The following is a 19,101-nucleotide window of genomic DNA, read 5'->3' as shown; positions in this document are numbered from 1 at the left end:
GATCACGCAAAGACTGTTTCGTTTATTTATAATGTTGAATGTTTTAATCAATTGAAAATAGAAACCTAGAGCACGTATTCAGGCAATGCTTATTTTTGATATATCGAAAAAGGCATCATCGAGACACCACCAAATAGTATCGTATTTGAATTTTGTGTATCGTTGGAAAATTGATAAATGATGCGTAAAAATCACACATGAAAATAAATGAATTATGAACAAAATCATGTAAATTAAATGAAATAAAACCAAACACATGCACTACATGTAAAAAAAAGTGTGAAAAATATCTATTTTTTTATCTCTATAATGTTCAGAATGTGAAAATCTGCTGAAAAAAATGGATATACTGTAGATATATAGATATAGCATAAATATATAGGAATGTAAGGATGTAGGTGGATGTGTATGTATCAGGAGAATGTGAACACACACATGTGATATACAGGAAAAGCAATTTCATACATCACAAGTCATTTGGCCAGAGGCTGGAAGATAGAGGTGAGAGAGAAAGAAAGACAGCATGAGCTCAATGTAAATACTCCGTGAGTTAAAACAGTAGTGTGAATAGTTTTTAAAAAATATAATAATAATAATAATAATAATAAAAATTCTCTGTGGTCAGTGTTTGCTTAGAAACTCAAAAGAAAAAAAGACACAATAATGATTTCAGGGAGAAAAATTATGCTAATGTATGAGAATTTTAGGCATAACCACGGAAGCCCAATTCCGTGTGTGTGTTTTTCCTCAGAGCTCTGCATATTGCGCATCCCCAATCACCACTCTTTCAGCAGAATAACGCTTTAAACCAGCGCTCCTGCTCTGATTGCCCCCCATTCTTATGCAGATTGCTGCGACGTTAAAAGAAAAGCTGGAAGATGGCCCTTTCACTGGCACGTCAGGAAAAAAAAAAGAAAGAAAGAAAGAAAGAAAGAAAAACGTCGAGCCGCACTTATCGCTTCCATCGCTTTTCTTTTATGCGCCCACAATCGACTAATCTGGAAACATTCAATTTGGAGGCGGCTATCATCAGGGACGTTAAAGACTTCCGGGACTTAGGCTTCATCTTGATATAGGGCTGTGTGAGAGAAAAATATTTCAATTTTCAAGTAGCTGATTTGTTAGAATCAAGCTTAACCAGGCTTTTTGGCACCAAACAAACAAACAAGGAAAATAATAACACCAGGCTAATAAACAGAAAAAAAAGCAGAATCTATTTATTTTCCTGATAGAAAATAAGAGTGAAATAAATAACGTAGAAAATAGAACAGCCCGTGGATTGAACTGCAAATTTTCTCAAAGAAATTATTTCCAACGCACATGCACACTTCTTTGATTCTTTATAATATATGAATATATTTTATTTTCAATAAATCATTATTAATTATTTAAAATAGTTTATGCATAAGTGTTTATGCATTTAATTAATATTTATATTTATATAATGTCTTGAATATATTTTTAATGATTTAGTAGGAGGTTCACAAAAAATGGTAAAAAAAAATATTTTCAAGACATTATATAAATATAAATATAATATGCTCGATATTATTCATCAACAATACAATTTTTCATTAAACGTTTTTTGAAATTCATGTCACCTGCCAACATTTTTTTAAATAATTACAAACTGACTGAAAGCAGCTGATTTGATTTTAATATTTTGATTTTAATATTTCGTACTTAAATTGTAACATCTTTAAAGCTGTACAGCTTTTTCAATCTTACATTTTTACATTTATTTAAGAAATAAAAAGATTTTCCTACGCAGATTTTCAGTGATCTGTGTAGATGATCAGTCTTAATGTGTTAACCAAAGAAAAGCAAATAAACTACGTTTCCTGAATCATTCAGTAAATTGTGTAAAGCTGATTGACTGATTGCTTTGTGTTTTTGTTCCCATATCAAAAAATTGAGCTAGGAATAAAAGATTTGTTGATTTAAGCCTCAAAATACAGATATTTCGATCTCCATATTATAAATGAAGTCGATTTTGGTTCTAAAAGCTATTATGCAGGTGGTTCTTCAAGCTACAAATAATGTATATATGCCATCAAAAGGTGAAAATTACGGTGCATTTAATTAAATTTTAAAGGTAAAACCTAACCAACACCAGAAAGTCACATCTTTAAGCATACCATCTTATTGAAATGCCAATATTTGTACTTTATAGTCCTTTATTCAAGAGGATTTGTAGACTGTATAGAGTGTAAAATAGAAGTTTTATATAGCGTCAGTGTCTTAGGCTTCTCTTTGTGAGGCAAATATTGAGCATATAATCACTAAATACAGTATAATGAAAAATCAGTTCAGAGAATCAATAAGGCATTGGAGTTAAATAATTGGGTCTTTTGTTGCTAGGTTCATTGATGAACCGGGAAGATAAAATAAATCATTGAATATGGAATTTTTTTTTTTTTTAAGGCCGTTAACAGGGAGGTGAGTGCTGAAAGAGGAAATAGCATGGACAAGGTGGTTGTTTTCTGGACCGTGACTTTAACACCTGGAGTAAAATCAATAGTCCATCTGTGAGAGCGGCCATCACGGCAAAGCGCTCATCACTCTACAGAATGAGAGAACATCCCCGTGCGCTTTTATCTCATTAACCACGAGCCACTGCTAAAGATCACATCCTCACGAACACGAAATCTTTAAGCTTCTGTGTGCAACTATTCATTAACACATAATCACGCTATAGATATTAGGATGCATTTTTTAATCTGTTAGTAAAGTTGTACGGAAAGTTTTCATAGCTAACGTTTTTTTCGTTGCTAAGCGAACTAAAATCTCCAGAAAGATTTTATTCTGAATTTCTTTGCACTCGTGTGCGAATGTTCTGTATATGAAATTTCAGCAGCTTGTCGCCAATTACACAATTTGAAGCCAATCGATCGAGGTTTACGTTAGTGAGTCTCCGTATACGTAATTTTACACAAACGTTTTTCCAAAGTAACTGGATTGTCATGAGTGAATGACACATTTCTTGTGTAAATGCTCTTCCGAACAATTTACATATAAATTTGTAGGTATCCAGTTTGACCCGGTTTTTATTTGTTGTTTCTAGCATTAGCTAACATTATAGTATGAGCATAGCTTTTCTAGTGATCTTCAGGTGTTTGCGTTCACACTTACAACGTAACACGTAGTCCGATATCAAACAAATCAAACCCTGGAGCTTGTTTTTCACTCGTTTCTTCTCTATACTTTACACATCTTTATTCTTTATACTCTTCTCTATACTTCCACTGCGAAGTCTTTCCAATATACAGACATGTAAATAATATGGATATCTTAAAAATGGGCTATATAGAGGAAAAAGGTCCATTTCACAATAATTATACTATAATCTATTATACAAGTAACTGAGTAAGAAATAATAAAAAATATGCTTTATACTTTTCTAGGATATAAGAAATATGCTATTATTGGAAATAGCAGGTAGGAACAAAGTGGGCGGGGCTACAGTGTTTCTTGTCGTTAAAAGAAATATGTGAGGAATTTGTGATTGTTAAGCAGCAGCAGATAGGATAGATAGATAGATAGATAGATAGATAGAGAAACATTATTAGGTTGTAGTTTTCAGAACTATATATTTTTTTTTTCTTCACAATGTGAAGGGTTTTCCCAGGCCACCGCACACACACACACACACAGGGTGGCATTCAGTGGCAGCCGACCACCATGCTATTCCCCAGAACGCTGTGAGAGGTGTGTGTGTGTGTGTGTTTGCACGTGCAGGGCACAAACCTCTTTCAGCCACCTGACAGCTACATTACTCTACCGGCGAAAGGTAAAAGGGATTTTTTTTCTTAAGGCGTCTGGAGAGACATTTATCACAGTGAGATAGTGATTTAATTTGGGGTGATGTACAACGAGGAGATGCTCCGGCAGAGCTTGCGACCTCCCCCACAGCACACACACACACACACACATACACAAGTATACACGTATGGACAAACCTGACCTCTATTTGTACCGCATTCCACTGTGGAGAGATTTATACCGTTTATCAGGTGTAGCACGGATTTGTATTAAGCGAGAGACAGGGACAATCGCTCACGTCTCACAGGTATACACACACACACACATATACACACACACACACACACACAAGCGTCCTTACACACTGCAGTGTGTTTGTGCAGTACAAATTAAACATTTCATAAAGGTGTTTCTATGGCAGTCGGTCATTTATTTCTAATGTGTGTGGAATCTCGTAATCTCAGGATGATGTGTGATGTTAATAAATACCTTGAGGATGATAAACTCACACACAGCGTCCATCTTGGGATTAGCAGTGAGAATAATGTAGTCATGTCTCCGTCTACGAAGGTAGTGCTTATAGGATTTAATCTGTTGATTAACACTCTATCTAGCTCTTCCGTCGTGTGTGTGTGTGTGTGTGTGTGTGAGAGAGAGATTTTTGTCAGCTGTCCTTGGAGTAATAGTAACACACAAGATTACTACACAGTCATGTGACTAGGCTACCTGTCAATCAGATTCACTTTTCCTCCAGAACCACAGGCTTTAAGATAAGAGCTTTTTAATAAGGAAACATTATGTTAAATGTAATCATTTGTTTTTACACCACAGCGTTGTTGATTTCTCAAGTCTGTCTATACACGCTATCGTTTCCATAGTAACAGCTCATTCACAGGAACGCTCCATTATAACCTAAAGGCTAATAATAGACGCGTTTCAAAATGTTTTGACCTGGTCAACAGACGCTTATGTAACATTTATGGAAGGAGTCTCCAGTGTCGGCGCTTTGTAACAGTCAGTTAGTTTCTCTGTAACATAACAAGCTTTTGTTTTGTTTGTTTGTTTGTTTGTTTTGTCTCATTAACTTTAAGAGAGCGAGCCTGGTGAGGGAACAGCAGTTTATAGCTGCTATAATGGAAGTGACAGCAGGAACCAACTCATTTTATGGATGTTCCACAAGGTTAAATGTAACTGTAAATGGATAAAACCTGCAATTCGTTGTTGTTTAATAAATTAAAAATTGTAATCATTGGAAAACTGCTGTGGTATAAAAGTAATAAAATAATTCAGGGCGTACTTTGGAGTGATAACAGTAACTTCGTGTCAGGCCACGTCACACCACCATGTCGCTGATTATTTTTCTATAACAGCACACCTGTAAGAGTTTTATTCCTTACTTAATCACCATATTCTTAATTTTACTTAATTAGGATTAATAATTACCAAAAAAAAATGACTGGCCAACTCGGGGGAAAAAATGAATCTTGAATCACCTTTGTAACGAACAAATTACTTTTTAAATTGCATTTTTTTTTTTTGTTCAACTTTCTTTTTGGTTATTTAGGACACAGAACACGATGAAGTTTGTTAATTTAACATTCTTTTTATTCACTTGAATTTTGATTAACTTAGTATTTACTTCATAGGTATTTTTATATGTTTTTTTTACTTCTACAATTTATACAAAACAACCCATTTTAAATCGTATTTAAACTTTAGATCATGGCTCCAATAAGCGTGAGATAAAAGCAACCTTTTGAAAATGTCAGATGATGCGTTTCTGGGTCTGTTTCTAATTTCTGATGTTTCTATTGCTAATAACTGACATGAAGATTAGGTGTTAAGTGTTTTAAAACATTTTTACGATTGCGCTCTTAGAAAAACAGCATGTTCATTGCTAACCAGTGAACAGACCAAGAGCGCTGTTAAGCACTGCTGCTCATGGTCAAGGTTTCTGACAGGGATCCTTCACAGTGAATAATAGAGTTTCCTAGGGGAGGAAGAAGTGTGGCTCAGGCTTTACACTCGTCTCTCTCTCTCTCCATCCGTCCTTTCTTTACTATCCCTCTGCTGTAGGATTAATGATGCCATTATAGTGATTTATATCTTTGTGGCTTGGTGGAGGAGTATCTTTTTTTTTTCTCTCTCTCTCTCTCTTTTCCACTGGAGTATGTTGTAGCGGTCGATGTTTTATTTCCGTCTCTTTTTATGTTCGCAGGCAAGCCGGTGATGATAATAACCGAGTTCATGGAGAACGGATCCTTGGATACTTTCTTAAAGGTTTGAAGCTTTTTTTTTTTTTTTTTACTGTAAAGAAGTCTCACCCGTTTAATGATCATGTTGTGTGACATGATTTAAAGTTTTACCAGATTAAAAAAAAACTCAGACACACATTTAAATATGTACTTATGTACTCTTTGTTTTTCCTCTGGCAAATGCTACATCCTTCATGCACACAAGATTCAAAATGGCCGTTCAAACTTGAAGGATATTTTGAACTGGATGTCGGACAAGAGGCAGAAAAGTGAATTGTTTTACTGTGAGGTCATTTAAGCTTGACGGAGAAGTTGTGAATTCATCCCACTTATGACCTTAAGGGCCCTTTTTCTCCAAATCAAGTGTGTGTGTGTGTTTGTGTGTGAGTGTGTGAGTGAAAGAAATATTATGAACACTACAGAAAACGGAAAGTGAATGAAGTCGGGGGATTTATAATAAGACCAAATGCTCCCTCTACAAATCCTCTCAAACGTCTCCTCCCTCAAATCGCCTCGGATTTATTGCCGCTTTTGTCACCTTGGAAGGATCTGCCTTGTAATTTTATTACGGATGTTTCTCCCCCCTCTTTGAAGCAGGCTCCCGCTTTAATTGCCCACACTTTGAGCAAATGAAAATGAAATTTGGGACAGAAAAAAAAGAGGCACGTCTGAAATTTTCGATCCTTCTGCGGGCTAATGAACGCCATAAATACCACTTCGGCTGACATAAAAAAAAGCTAACGTAATTATGGGTGGGTTTTTATGGCTAATAGCTCATAGCCTGTCTGCCCAGGCTACATGTGTTTAATTAGAGCGCAGCTCAATTTAGCAAAAAACAAGTGGCGCACTTTCTATCTCTCTTTCTCACACATGCACAGACACACACACATACACACAATCGTCCTCATGCAGCTGTTCTTACAGTAACCACTGCAGTGAGATTGAAAACAAAAGTGTGATGGCTGCTGAGGCCAAAGCAATCAATCAACAAACCGCGTTTATAAGGCAAGGCATAATTAACTCGCCTCTTGTGAAATACAACTCCGTGTTTGGGATTGATATTGCTGAGAGAGACAATAGAGGCGTTTTAACCAGATTACTTCACAGGTCCAATATGCAAATTAAAACATCAGGCTAATTGTACCGAGCCAAGATTGTTTTGGGGCTAAAAACAGAGCTTCATTTTTCTCAGAAACATGCTAAAAACAGATGGTTCTACACCTATAACCTTGTGGAACAATTGCCATTACAGTGAAACAGGGACATTACAAGCACATTATAAATGACTTTAAAAAAAAAAAAAAAAAGTGTACCACCATAAAGCAGGGTTTTTTTTTGAAGGTTTAAAAAAATAGCACAAAATTCTACTAATCCAATTTTATTAACCTGCTAAATGTTGTTAAAAGTGAGAAGAACAATACTGATATGAATCTGAACCACCTGAATATTGAACATGATACTTTTTGTGTAAATGCTCCTGCGAATGATAAACGTTTAGTATCCAGTTAGATAAATGAGAGCAGTTTGATATTATAATTATAATTTGTATTATTTCTTCTTCTTTTATTTTTCCCTTTCTTTCAGAAACATGATGGTCAGTTCACCATTATCCAGCTGGTAGGAATGCTGCGCGGAATCGCATCCGGGATGAAGTATTTATCGGACATGAACTACGTCCACCGTGACCTGGCTGCTCGGAACATCCTGGTCAACAGCAACCTGGTGTGTAAAGTGTCGGATTTCGGCTTGTCCCGAGTGTTAGAAGATGACCCCGAAGCTGCTTATACGACACGGGTAGGTCACCTGATCTGTCCCTCAAAGTGCTTTCATCATGGTTTAAAAGCTCACAATTTAAAGCCTTTTATCCAGGACACAATCTTGAGAAATCAACGCAGTGAGGAAGGTTTAAGTAATATTTTTTAAAAAGAGATCGCAAGCAATTATAGATGAAAAATCACCAACAGCACTGAGAGTTATTGTTACCAGCCCAAAGTCGATTATTTTCCCAAAGTGTTTTATTCCTTTTATACCACATGATTTGCCAAAAAAATGACATTTTCGATTAATTAATTAACATAAAGTCCTGTCATTCTTATTATCTGCTAATAGTTACATTTACTGTTGTGGAACGTCCACGAAACAAGTTAATTCAGTCGCATCTCAAGCCTCTCCTTTGTTTCTTCCTGTTGAAGTTTAAAAGACAAAAGCGTGAGGAGCAGCTTGTCATGTTACAGAGAAACCACAAAGTCTGTTTATTATTGTCTTTGAAAAAAAAATTCAATTTACAGTTTTACTGACACTGGAGACTCCTTCCTTAATGCTAAATAAACTTCTCACTGAGTTCACAAAATAAACATCAATCTTTAAAACCTGTCTTTTTTAAAGTCTCACTGTAAGTTAGCACTATAGAAAGGATAATATATGAATATACAGTATAAGCAGATAAATAGCATCTTCTGACCAATCAGAATTGAGAATTGAGAATTGAACAGCACTGTGGTATTTAACAGATTACACTTTCAAAAAAGTGGGTTGGATGTCCGCAGTGTCTGTTGGATGTCCGCAGTGTTCTGCATAAAAGTTCTTGAGGGTTCTTGGCTTCCTAAAGGGGTTCTACTTGGTACCTTCTCTATTTGTTGTGTACTGTAGAATGGCAGCTGTGGTAAAATGTTGTTGGCTTATTTCCAAAAATTTGAGATTAAAAAGTATTTAAATCGAAACGTATCTGTTAAAACGTGGTTCCTGTTCCTTTTTTGGTGTTCACGTTCATTCACATATACCACAAATGATGATGCGAGTGAGTTGGAGACTAGAGAAAAGGAGTGGAAGACTGTAGAAGGTATGCAGTGACACTGTGTGTCAAAAGGAAAGAAAAGAAATCACCTGAGGGAGGCTTGGAGAGTGTGATTGTCTCAGGTTTCGCGTGTTAATTATATGTTTGTGTGAGGGGAAGTTGGCCCCTCCATGCCCCATGCTGTACCATTTTCCCTGATGTGGCTGACATGCTGTCCTCCAGTCCTCCTCTGCTCTCTCCATCATTAACTAGAGCTCCTGTAGGCCTGCGACGGAACCAAATGCCAGAAACACTGAGCACAAGATCTTACACTCGGCACCAAACCAGCACGAGAGCTAATTAGACTAAGGAGGATGGTTTGTGTTTGTCTTTGCATGCGTGTGTTAAGTGACTTCGACGTTCAACTCCCCAGTTTCCCATCGCTTCAAGCAGAAAACTCCCGGAAACACAGAAGCCAATGCATTCGTGTCCTGTGGCTTTGATACAGGATATAATAAAATAAATGGATATAAATAAATAAAGGATTCCTTTTCAAAAGCCCATTCTTGGCTCTCCGCTCACGTTTGTCTATAGAAAGTGAAGTCAGTTTGCCTTTTGTTTGACTTTGACGTGGAAATTAACTGTCAAGGACTGTTTTAATGTTTTAACAGTCCCCTATGCTGCGTACACCTGCAGCTTTTTTTTTTTAAATCTTGAATACAAAGCAAGCAGTGGCAAAGCAGAATATGGAGAGCATTAAAATGAATATAGACGAGGATGCTTTGGTGTCTAGTTCATGTTTCTTTTTTTTTGTTGGTTTAGGGTGGAAAAATCCCCATTCGATGGACAGCACCGGAGGCCATCGCGTACAGGAAGTTCACCTCAGCGAGCGACGTGTGGAGCTACGGTATCGTCATGTGGGAGGTGATGTCGTATGGCGAGCGGCCATATTGGGAAATGTCCAATCAAGATGTGAGTGTCCATCTACCAAGTCCTTTTTGGAATGATTGAACACCAGGGACCATATTCAGAGCTAGCCATTTAAGGTCAAAAGTTGTGTCAGTATTTACACAGGGAAAGTTTCTCATATTCAGAGTCGGGTTACGCACGCTTTTAAGTTAATGTGTGTCTAGTTCATGTCTACTCAGAGATTTTCAGGATTTTCTCACGCAAGAACAATCTAACTCTAAGCCCTACATCCTGTGCTTGAGGCTGATTAAATTTCACAATAAATTATTAAACAGGTAACATGTACTAGCAAATTGAAAAGCTTAGCGGAACATCCATTGCTAAGTACTGAAGTTCGGCGACTCAAAGCCTATGTTCTCGCACACTCTCTCTCTCAGGTAATAAAAGCGATCGAAGAGGGATACCGCCTCCCCCCGCCAATGGACTGTCCAGTGTCTCTTCACCAGCTGATGCTGGACTGCTGGCAGAAAGAGCGAGCTGAGAGACCCAAGTTCAGCCAGATTGTCAACATGCTAGACAAGCTGATCCGAAATCCCAACGCCCTGAAAGAGCTGGCCAACAGTTCCATCTGGTAAATTGCCATCGCCGTAAATCCCTGTCAAATCATTGTTAAATTGTTAGGGGAAAATAAGAGAAAATGAGAAATCTGACCTTTTGTGTCATGTTGTCTTTTACCTCATGTCATTTCCACCTTTCTTGTAGTTTAAGCTGAAGATTTACAGAGGATTAGAAATGAGTGACATGCCTATAAGGATTTGGTGAAAGTGGTACAACATTCTTACGTTCTTATTCTTATAAACACTGCTGTCACTCAAAAAAGATTTCAAATAAAAGCATATATGTGAAAATACAAGGTCGGTGCATTTGCACCCCCAAGTTACAGCATTTTAAAGTCTGGTTAAATAAAAGTGGAGAAAATTACATTGAAAGATTTAATTTTGCCATTTTGATTTGGCCAGTAGCTATTAAAAGATCCTGACCAAAAGTTGAGATTAAAAAGTAAATAAAAACAATTTCATTTTGGTATGTGTGGTTTCTTAAATATCAGGTGTCAAAACAGAGAAAACCAATTTTGGCCAAAACTTGTTTTTCTGTCTTTTTTGTTTTTTGGCTGTTTGTCAGAATTCAGACACGGTGACACTTGAGTTTTTCCAGATCACCACATATATTACAGCTTACTAAAGAAAAATAGAATTCTAAAATGTTAAAAAAAAAAAAAAAAAAGAAAGAAAGAAAGAAAAAGAAATGTGTTGGTATCTGACAAGACAACAATACAAAACAAACCCCAGAGATATATATAGTGTTTGGTAGGTACTGTATATACCTAAAACTACATTTCATGGTCAAAGTAAGTGCATTAATAAACATCCATAAGTGTGTGCAAGTAAGTGTGTAAGTCCATATGTAAGTAAGTGGATGAGTGGGTGTAAGTATATTAGTACATGAGTGTGTATAAGTAAGTGCGTAAGTAAGTGCAGAAGTAACCCAGGGCCTTTAACCATTGAGCCACCACTGCCCCTCAGTAGATGGGGTGGCATGGTGGTGTAATGGGTAGTATTGCCACCTCACAGCTCCATGATCCCTGGTTCAATATTGAGTTCGGGTTACTGTCTGTGTGTAGTTTCCATTATCTCCTCGCGTCCAAATGGGTTTCTTCCAGGTTCTCCGGTTTCCTCTCACCTCCCAATAAAGAAACTGGTAGATAGATTGGCTATGCTAAATTATAGCTGTGTGTGCGTGCTACCCCCTGATAGACTGGCGGAAATACTCCCTGCTAGCCCACTATATCTTTTGGGTTGTGCTGTAGCCATGGCAAGATATTCTGCAAGCAGGTGCTTTAGTAGCTAAATCTGTCAAAGGTAGCCACCTTTTCTGGGGAGTGTGAAAAGTAAAGAGTAATGTTAGGCCTCACATTTGGGACAACCTTCATCATCATCATCATCATCATACACCATGACTTTTGGCACATTAAAAAGATTACTATTCCCTGAATAACAGCTAGCTGGATAACCAAACTAATAAGTATCTGCATAAGCTATCTAAATAATCTGTGGGGTAATGCTATCTTAGCTAGTTAATTTTCACCACAGAACAAACAAACAAACAATCTGATTATTTAGAAATACAAATGACTGTTATAAAAAAAAAAAAAAAAAGAAAAAGAAATCAGTTTTTCAGCTTGAAACAAGACGTTCACTTAGAATCAAAAGGTTCGGTCGGCCATGTATGTTGAAACGGTCATAGAGCTCCGGTCTGGTGAACAGAATTATAGGCTTGCCTAGACTGAGAGGGATGCATGCAATGCTTCCTTTAAATTTGCCCAAAATAAGGGACCTCAGTGGGCAGGTGCCTTCCAGTTGGGAAAGTCATTACGCTGCCCAGAAATGGTGCCTACCATGTGAGCTGGCTTCCGATTAGAACTCGCTGGGATGATTAATAGGGAAATGACTTCATTATGCAGGGAAACCACTCTGCTTCTACTAGGGGGTTGATGTGTTCATGCAGACTTCCTTGATCAAGAAGGTTTACCTCTGAGGGGGCTCTTAAAGATTGGAATTAAGCTGTAAAAAAATAATGACGTGCTAGACTTATCAGTGTCAGTATCTATGACACTTGTTCAGATCACACTTGTATGAGGTACCAGAACTGCTTTTTTGTTTCCGTATTGTTTTTATATACCTGTTAAACTGTTACTCAATTGGTATGTTGATCTATGGCTTGTTCGCGTCCTTTACAGGGAAGACCCGATCACCCCAGAGTTCAGCGTCAATAGTGTGGATGAGTGGCTGGATGCCATAAAGATGGGCCAGTACAAGGACAACTTCACCTCTGCTGGCTACGTCACATTAGATTCAATAATCTACATCAGTGTAAGGTACAGAAAACACAAACCCTTGAGAACAGGCTAAGACCCAACCTGTTATGCCATTTCTAACTCTCTTTATCTTTCTCTCTGTCCGTCTTCCGAACTTGTCTTTCAGTGAGTTGAGTAAGATGGGTGTGACCCTCGTTGGGCACCAGAAGAAGATCCTCGCTAGTGTCCAGAGTCTGCACGCCCAAGGAAGCCATGTGCAAGTATAACAGCTCTGGACAAACTGAAAGACAGATAGAAGAGGAAAAAGAGAGACAGTGTGGAAGTGTGGAACCCAGAACAGTGCTTCACCATGCCAACCCCCAATCCCGGACGTTTGGCTGCAGCCCAAGAGCTCACAATTTGTGCAGCGGAACCAGAGACTGATTAGCAGTGGAAAATTCAGACCAGACGGATGATGGTCAAACACAAACTCTGATGATTTATGAACATTATTGTGAGATGTGTACAGTCATTCGCATTGTCGTTTCCTGTCATTTGCTTCATTTTTCGAGGTTTGATTTAGATGAATAAAAAGGTGCCTGGGTAGATTTGGACCTAAGGGTGGTGTGTTTGGAGCCACAGTATGGGCCTTGTAGTGTTGTGCTCTGAACATGATAGCAGACAGGAAGTGTGATTTGCAGCCCTGGCTCACAAGATGATGTTTATCTAGACTGGCCATTTTTAACGGTCTTCAGTAATAATTATATGAGGTACTCTTTCTGGTCGGATTCCCTCACTCTCGGCAATATGAGATTATGTTTCACCAGCGGAAGTAGGGCTAGCAGCGTTCTGGAAATGTAATGTAATCCCGGTCTTTGCGGTATTTGCGATTACAGCATTATGGTATGAGGAAACATTGCAATGAGTAGCTAATTTATGGCTAAGATAAGATTTGTCCCATACTGTAATATCCAGTAGAGAATGTCAGGGGTTTGTCTTTTTTTTTTTAGTCAGTACAGTATTAGTCATACTGTGGGCTGGTGTCTGATAGTTAATGCTAGTAATGGTTATTAAAATTAAGGATGGGTTTCCTTCAATGCACCAGTATTGTCTTTTAAAAAATGAGTGAGAATGTCTCTGTGTGTGGACCTATAAACTGACTTATTTTGGGTTGGTTTTCATTTCATGACTGCAGAAAAGCGGAACATGCCGTTTGTGTATGTAGAGCACCACGGTACACATGCTATACACGGTGTCTTTGAGAACTTTAAAGGAATTCTCTATGTAAAAACATCAAAATAAAGGACAGCAGGTATTATATAACAATGCCAGCTGTCATATAATTGATGACAGCAGTGGCTTTTTTTTGAACCAAGTATTCCTTTAAAGTTTTAAAGCAAATTAGCCTACACCATTAGCTTCGTAGCTAAGATGAGAGCATTGAATCCCAATTAATATAGTAATTAACAAAATCCTGAGTATGGCAAGATGTAACACATAGCGCAACAATGCATGGGAGCGTGATTTGTGTTTAGCGTTATGAGGAACACGTAATATATATGCAGACTCTTCCCAGGTAGCAAACTGATGCTTGGGTGGCTAGATTGGCTCTCCTTGTACAACGTTTTGTCAATGTTAGGCCAACATTGGCAAGGTGGATTTAAACGTGGATGAATGTGGCCCAATGCTAGCCCAAAGGACAAAATTATATTGGGCAACTGTTGGGAAGTTGGACTTAAAGGCGGCCAAAAATTGGTCCTGGTGGCCCAATTTTAGCCCAATGGACAAAATTATATTAAGCCAGTGTTGGCAAGCTGGATGTAATGGGTGTAAAGGTGGCTAAAAGTCTGTCGACCCGGGTCGCCCAATGCTAGCCCAGTGTATTTTGCAACCCAACTCTGGGCAATGGCTGGCATGGCTGGCAAAGTCAATTTGCTACCTTGGTGATCTCTGAGCATTAACATCGGCCACCATGTCCTTCACCGTATGTTTGTTTACAGCAGAACAAGAAACGCAACTTACACTCTTGTAAAATAGTGTATAAAGGTGTACAGCGTCGAATTCAAACGAGTGAACAAAAAGCTGTAGAATGTTTGTAATGTACTTTATTTCATTTTCTGAAGAAGAAAAAGAAGATGTGGGACGTATCGATTGGTGGAGCTCGCCGACATGGGATATAACAGAACTCTGGAATGTAGCATGGATGCTAAAGCTTCATCTTTTATAAGCAAGTGACAGTGACTGCGGTTCTTTTTTCACTCCAGTGGTGGCTGTAGCTGCTTGACGTTAGATGCCTTACTAACTGTGCTGTTTCTTTCTCTTCTTCCTGGTAGAGGCAGTATCATGATGAGATATAGTGTACATAGTATTTATCAGAACAACGCCACTGAAAGCTATAGTGAATGTCGGCGCAACACGTCCGGCTTTGTGTTAATTCACCTTTCAGAGGTTGAACCTTCTTTCGTTCACAGTATTCAAGCTTGTGTTGGTGCATGTAACTTTGGGGAAAGAGTGATCACAAACCTATTCATGCTGATTTTGCTGCATTTACAACACTACTATTTTTGTACTAGTTCTGTAAAGTATCCATTTCATTTACGCAACAAAAGTCAAATGTAGGTTCCTAGTAGATTCTTAAGAATAGCTTACTAGCAAACTCCTTGTCTTTTAAACCATATGTTTTCTCTTTAGTACTATGGAGCCTAAATGAAGACATCCCTACTTATTAAAAATAATTCTTGCCCACAACTTATTAACATGTGGGAACGATGAGCGGGGTTGGAAGATGAGTGAGGTTATTAAGTTGTGGGGACAAGGTCATTAAGTCATGGTCATGACTTAGTAATGCGAGGGAACGAGATAATTAAAGTCATTGGTATGACTTAGTAACGCAAGTGAACAACATAAGTCATGGCCACAACTTAGTAACTTGAGGGAATGAGATAATTGAGTTATGGCCATGACTTTGTAATATGAGGGAATGGGATAATTAAGTTGTGGCCATAACTTATTAATGCAAGGGAACAAGGTAATTAAGTTGTGGCCATGATGTAGTAACTCAAGAGAAGAAGATAATTAAGTTATGGCCATGACTTAGTAATGCGAGGGAACGAGATAATTAAGTTGCGGTCATGACTTATTAATGCGAGGGAACAAGATAATTAAGTTGTACTCATGATGTGGTAACAGAAGGGAATGAGATAATTAAGTAGTGAACATGATTTAATAATGCAAAGGAATGAGATAATTAAGTCATGGACACGATTTACAAAGCAAGAGAATGAGATAATTAAGTTGTGAACACAATTTAGTAACACAAGAACATGAGATAATTAGGTAGTGAACAGGATTTAGTAACACGAGGGAACGAGATAATGGTTGTGAACACGATTTAGTAACACAAGAACATGAGATAATTAAGTTGTGAACACGATTTAGTAACAAGAGAACGAGATAATTAAGAAGTGAACATGGTTTAATAACATGAGGGAAAGAGATACTAAATCGTATTCACAACTTAATTAACACAAGAACATGAGACAATTAAGTTGTGAACATGATTTAGTAACAAGAGAACGAGATAATTAGGTAGTGAACAGGATTTAGTAACACGAGGGAACGAGATAATTACGCCAAGGCCACGATTTAGTAACACAAATAAATGAGATAAATAAGTCATAATCACAATTTAGTAATTGGAGGGAATGAGATAATGAAGTAATTGCGACGGTTAGAGAATGGTCATGGTCACCACCAGGCGCTTGGGGAAAAAAGCTGAAGATTACGCGAGGAGAAATGACGTCTTCAGTAAAGATCTAGCTTCAAATTTGAGTTTCAATCTGATTTCAGCACAATCTTGCCTAATTAATTTGTGGCCACATTTAATTATCTCATTCCCACAATTTAATGATCTCGTTCCCTCGAGTTAGCAAGCCATGGCCATGCATTATTTTTTTTATTAAGTAGGAATGTCACCAGTGAGGCTCCTTGTAGTACAGAAATTACCCCAGTGACATTTTCCATTTCTTGCTAATGGTGTAGTTATTCCTTATTTGGTGTACTGTAATTAAATATAAAACCATAATTGCCCATACATAATTTAGGACAAAGCATAATCTGTAACACACTGTGCAATTTCTTTGAAACAATTCCATGTTTGATCTGAGTCTAAATGCTCATTATTAAATCTGATTATTAAAAGGTCTGTACATTTTACAGGAGAATTTTACATAAAACAATAGAGTTCATGAAAGCTCCTGAGGGAAAACGAGTTTAAATTGCTAATGTCTCCTATGTTATTATTTATTTGAGGTACAATGACAATTTTTTAATTATTATTGTTTTGCTTTTTGACTTTTTTTCACATATTAACACTAAGTGTAAGCAAATTAATCATTCGTTCCAGCTCAAGCACTCTTAATGACACTTATTTACTGACTGCAAACGAAAGAGAAAGACACAAACTGCAATATTCATTTGAAAAGCTGATTCTGTTTTTCATTTTTATGTTCTTAAGTCTACTAGAGGAGACAGACAGTGTGGTGATTAAGATTAAGTGAACATGGGATATATTTTGGGAGGCATCACGAGACCAAAAAAAAAAAAAAAAAAGAAGTGACCATGTGATTTATTGATCCAAATTTAAGAATATAGTCACAATCGATAGGGCGAGTGTCCAAAGATGGACTGAACCTACGTTCACACTAGCACCATTCATACGTGTGAGACACAGGGCCGTGATTTCTGAGAAAAAGTGACAGCGTGAAAACATTTGAATTGAGATTTTCTCAATTCTATCCAAATTAGGATCCAAAAAATTCACTTGAATGATACTTTGGACCAATCCTCTAGCCTGAGGTTTCTTCAGTTCCCCACTTACAACCTGCTCTTAAATCTACGAAAAACTCATACCTGTGGTTTTCTCTTATCCCGTCATATACAGTCTCTCGATTAAACCTTTACCGAAACATTACAAAGAAAAATTAAACTCAGAAGCAAGTGGCGGAGATCGTTGACGCCTCTGATGATTGGATGTAGCTAGTACAGTTTTCTCGCTTTGCTAATCTGTTAATAAGGCTAGTGCGAAGCCAAGCACGTAACATGCAAGTCAACCAATTTTCACACCAATTAGTAGTTAACTGTTAACAATTAACCAGTTAGCTGTAGACTGTACATTTTGGCTACTACCGTTAAATAAAAAAGCTGGACAGGCCACGCCCACTATCGACAACCGTAGCGGTCGCTACACATATGCCAGAGACAAACCATGGGGTAGTTTTTTCCAATCCTGTTCCCATGAGCAGATGTGTAGGATGTGTTTTCAGCAGCCCTGAAAATATCAGCAGTGGTTTTTGTTGCTAAAATATTTGTACATGATTTAGCTCGAAACATTTTCATGGGGTGGCAGCCATGACTTTTTCAAAAAAATGTAAATTTTATTTTGATTATATTTAGTAAGTTGTTTGTGTCCAAATATGTGAAGTGTGTGTGTGTGTGTGTGTGTGTGTGTGTGTGTGTGCGGGGGGGGGTAGGGAGGGGCATGTCTTTAAATTGCAAAGTAGCTACAGTATAAACTAAAAGTGGGTGGAGCTAGATGATCCGAAAAAAGCATGTTTGTGTGTCTTAAAGCAAGGAACGTGAATCAAGAAGACATGAATCTACAGCTTACAGTAGTCGAAATCTTCAAGGACTAACACACAAAAAAGGGTCTGAAATGAATGTTTGTCTCAAGCATATTTGTTGCAAGATAATAAAAAATGGTAATTGTGATGTAGCTAGGCTAAAGATGTTTTTCAAAAATTGTCCATGAAGTGACTCTAATGCAGGATGTGTAGATTTCTTTGACTCCTTATTACTGGTTATTTCTGACAGGTCATCTATTTAAGCCGTGCCCGATGTCTTTTAGTCACTGCAGGTTTCTATTCAGCCCACTGCAAGAGTGTACACTTTTCATGTTGCTGTAATAAACATGCCAATAATTTTTATTTCTCAATGGAAGTGTTCGGCTCTGATTTCCGCCTGTGTTCTTCTGAAAGTCACGATTTATGGTGAAATTGTGACTTGTAAGACTTCGTCCCAGTTATGTACATACCTGGTAGATAACTGAACCCTGGATAACCACAAGGTGCAGAGGTTATGCAGTGGTAGTGCTGTGGGTTTTGCAAAAAAAAAAAAAAAAAAAGCAAGGAAAATGAGAAGAATAAATATATTATCAACATTGCATAGGATCAGACAAAACTGGATCACTCTAAGGTCTGATAATAGTACAATAAAAGTCTAATTGTAGGAAAACCACAAAATATAGACAAACACTTATAGTAATCTTCTGAAAGTCCTGTTCCTGAAAACAGAGCCGCCTCTCCTTTTCCTGATCTTAACCAGACATGCCCTTTGACCCACGAGGAGTGTAATGGTATATTCCCCAGTGATAGCTGGGCTTCTCTCCAGGGAAGGAGGGAGGGGTCGTCGACCTCCATGCTCTTCCACAGCCGCATAAAGCACTGCTGCCTCCGCTGTCACTCAATGTAAGATCCATTATCCCCAATCCC

The 19,101-nt window shown here is 37.7% G+C and overlaps 1 protein-coding gene across 1 annotated transcript in view; it reads left to right on the top strand.

Moving 5' to 3' along the window:
- Nucleotides 1-18,061, top strand: part of epha4b (eph receptor A4b) — a 107,024-nt gene extending 88,963 nt beyond the window's left edge. Inside the window, exons 12-17 of the mRNA XM_053233311.1 lie at nucleotides 5,981-6,042; nucleotides 7,602-7,811; nucleotides 9,613-9,762; nucleotides 10,137-10,330; nucleotides 12,497-12,634; nucleotides 12,741-18,061. Coding sequence (XP_053089286.1) covers nucleotides 5,981-6,042; nucleotides 7,602-7,811; nucleotides 9,613-9,762; nucleotides 10,137-10,330; nucleotides 12,497-12,634; nucleotides 12,741-12,840 — 854 coding nt within the window. The 3' untranslated portion in view covers nucleotides 12,841-18,061. The remainder of the gene's footprint in view (nucleotides 1-5,980; nucleotides 6,043-7,601; nucleotides 7,812-9,612; nucleotides 9,763-10,136; nucleotides 10,331-12,496; nucleotides 12,635-12,740) is intronic.
- The last annotated feature ends 1,040 nt before the right edge of the window (nucleotides 18,062-19,101 follow it).

The sequence above is a fragment of the Pangasianodon hypophthalmus genome, chromosome 4, assembly GCF_027358585.1.
Source record: "Pangasianodon hypophthalmus isolate fPanHyp1 chromosome 4, fPanHyp1.pri, whole genome shotgun sequence".
In the NCBI taxonomy this organism is placed as follows: domain Eukaryota; kingdom Metazoa; phylum Chordata; class Actinopteri; order Siluriformes; family Pangasiidae; genus Pangasianodon; species Pangasianodon hypophthalmus.
Note: the sequence above shows the minus strand (reverse complement) of the source record. Positions and strands in the feature narration are given on the sequence as shown.